Source organism: Trichechus manatus, unplaced genomic scaffold (genome assembly GCF_000243295.1).
Source record: "Trichechus manatus latirostris isolate Lorelei unplaced genomic scaffold, TriManLat1.0 scaffold00008, whole genome shotgun sequence".
Lineage (NCBI taxonomy): Eukaryota > Metazoa > Chordata > Mammalia > Sirenia > Trichechidae > Trichechus > Trichechus manatus.
In genome coordinates this window covers 1,257,237-1,259,462 of record NW_004443944.1, presented here as the reverse complement: position 1 = coordinate 1,259,462, position 2,226 = coordinate 1,257,237, and the positions used below count along the sequence as shown (strand labels likewise).

Genomic DNA, 2,226 nt, shown 5'->3' with positions numbered 1-2,226 from the left:
TGCCTCTCCCCAGGGTTGGGTGGAGCTTGTACAGACCTGGTGACCCCTGAGATGCCCAAGGCTTGTAAGAAGTGGGAACAGCCCACAGCAGCCTTGGGGTTCCTCTTCATGACAAATTTTGTGCAGGGCCTGGAGTCATGTTGGTGTTTCCGTCTTGCTGCCAGAAGAAGAGGGTCCCAGATGAGAGGCTGGCGTTTGCCTGTGGTGGCCAGTATGGACAGATGCCTGCATTCGTTCACTGGGTATAGTCTGGGTTTAGGGGTAAGGGTCCTGAGGGGTGCCCAGCCCAGCAGGCATGGCCCTAGGCGTTTGCCCCCGGCAGGACAATGGCAGAGACCAGGGAGCTGCTAGGCTGTTTGACCTCCTTGCACAGGCCCGTTCACCTTCTCTGGGGATGTGCCTGGGTTTTAGGGCCCACTCATCCTGGGAAGAGGCATGTGACTCCTAAACCCCATTTCTGGGACTAGGGAGGCTCCTCCAGCGCCTTCTCAAGAGCAGCCCTTCAGTGTGGAATTCCTCCCCCTTTCTGCACACTATTTGAGGCACAGGAGAGAAAAGCACGCCTTTCTGTTTTGCTAAAAGGTGTCTGTGTGCAGCTCGCCGGTCCCAGGATAATTTTAACTCAGAGGCTGCCCAGAAAAATGCCGCCGGGTTCTTTTTTTTCCCCCTGGCTGGCGACTGGCTGGGCTGCGGGTGGCGGGGAGGGGCAGCTGAGCTCCGCCTACCCCCCAGGTGGGCCCGGCTGAATGGGGGGCTTGTGAGGCGGCCGGGGGGAGGGGCAGGGCGTGCTCGGGCGTCCTTCCCGCCCCGCCCGCTGTGGCTCCTGCTGGCACCACAGCCAGCCGGCTCAGAGCACAGAGCACGCGGAGCCGGGACACAGCCATGGCCGGAGCCCCCGCGCTGGCCCTGCTCCTGATCGGGCAGTTCCTGGCTGTGACCGAGATGCAGGTGAGGCCGGGCCATGGGGCACTGGACCCCGGTCCCCAAGCGAGCTGCTGACGGGGGCTTGGGGTCAGGGGCTCTGAGCTTAGTCATCAGGGGCTCAGCCAAGGGGACGACCCCCACCCCCTGCAACCTGGGCAAGCAGCCAAGCCCAGGCCATGGTGGCACAGCTTTGTCGCCCATACCCACTTTGCCGACGGGGTGCAGGAGCTGTGGGTGCCCTAACTGTGCCCCACGAGTGCCGGGATGCCTCAGGATGAGTCCAGGGGCTGCCCGGTCCTTGCCCGCTGGCCGGGGTCTGGGTGCTGCCGCCACTGCCCGGGACACACAACGTCGCCTTTGTGCCTGGCGGCTCCCTGAAGGCCAGGGGGCTGGGACACAGAAGACAGATGAACTGTGCGCCAGCGTCCAGCGCTTCGTGGCCTGGGCTTTGTGGGGGCTCTGAGGTGGGCAATGGTCGCAGCTCGAGGGCTGCCCTATGGGGCCCCTGGCTAGCCTCAGCACTGCTCCTGACCCACAAGGAGGGGGCGCTCTGTCGGGGCCTACCGTAGCCGCGACCAGTGAGGACCCGCCACAGAGGGGCAGGGGGAGGAAGGCTTTCTAACCTGGAGTTTCTCCATTTCAGAAAGTGGGACCTCGAGGCCCCCCTGGCCCCCAAGGGCCTCCTGGAAAACCGGGCAAGGATGGCATTGATGTGAGTTGAGCCCTCTACTCTCACCCGCGGGGAGGGGGTGAGGGGGTTCTGTAAGGTTCTAGCTCTGCCTCCAACCTCCCGGAGCCCCTCCCCAGCCCGATGAAGAAAATATGAAAACCCCTCCCAGACAGAGAAGGGGACATCCTTGGCAAAGAGCCAGCGATGGGATTTGAAACAAGACAAAACCCTTCCTTGTTCCTATGTGGGGCAGATGGGCAGGGTGGTCCTTGCACTGGAATGTGGGCACAGATGTGTGCGTCTCTGAGTCCCCCGCTTTTGGGGGTCGGTGAACTGTGAGTGTGCCCCTCTGGGTGCTCACGCTGGGCACCTCAAGCACCAGACTCCTTCCCGGCTTCTGCACCCCCGGGCTGCCGGGCTGCCAGGAGCTTCCAGTTTACACTTGGCCTTGGGGCCTCAACTAAAGGATTCCAGGATGGTGGCTGGCAGTGGGGGCTGTCAAACAGGGGCTCTGGGGTGCCCTCCTGGGACTCCAGGTGGGTGGCTGGCCCTCTTCCTGACCAGATGGAGCTGGAGGTCTTTTGGCACCTGCAGCCTGCTTCCTAATGCTCTTAGGTGGCGGGGGCGGGGGT

The 2,226-nt window shown here is 63.1% G+C and overlaps 1 protein-coding gene across 1 annotated transcript in view; it reads left to right on the top strand.

The window, feature by feature from the left end:
- The first annotated feature begins 882 nt into the window (after window positions 1-882).
- Window positions 883-2,226, top strand: part of COL9A3 (collagen type IX alpha 3 chain) — a 23,435-nt gene continuing 22,091 nt past the window's right edge. Inside the window, exons 1-2 of the mRNA XM_004370190.2 lie at window positions 883-948; window positions 1,568-1,636. Of these exons, the coding sequence (XP_004370247.1) occupies window positions 883-948; window positions 1,568-1,636 (135 nt within the window). The remainder of the gene's footprint in view (window positions 949-1,567; window positions 1,637-2,226) is intronic.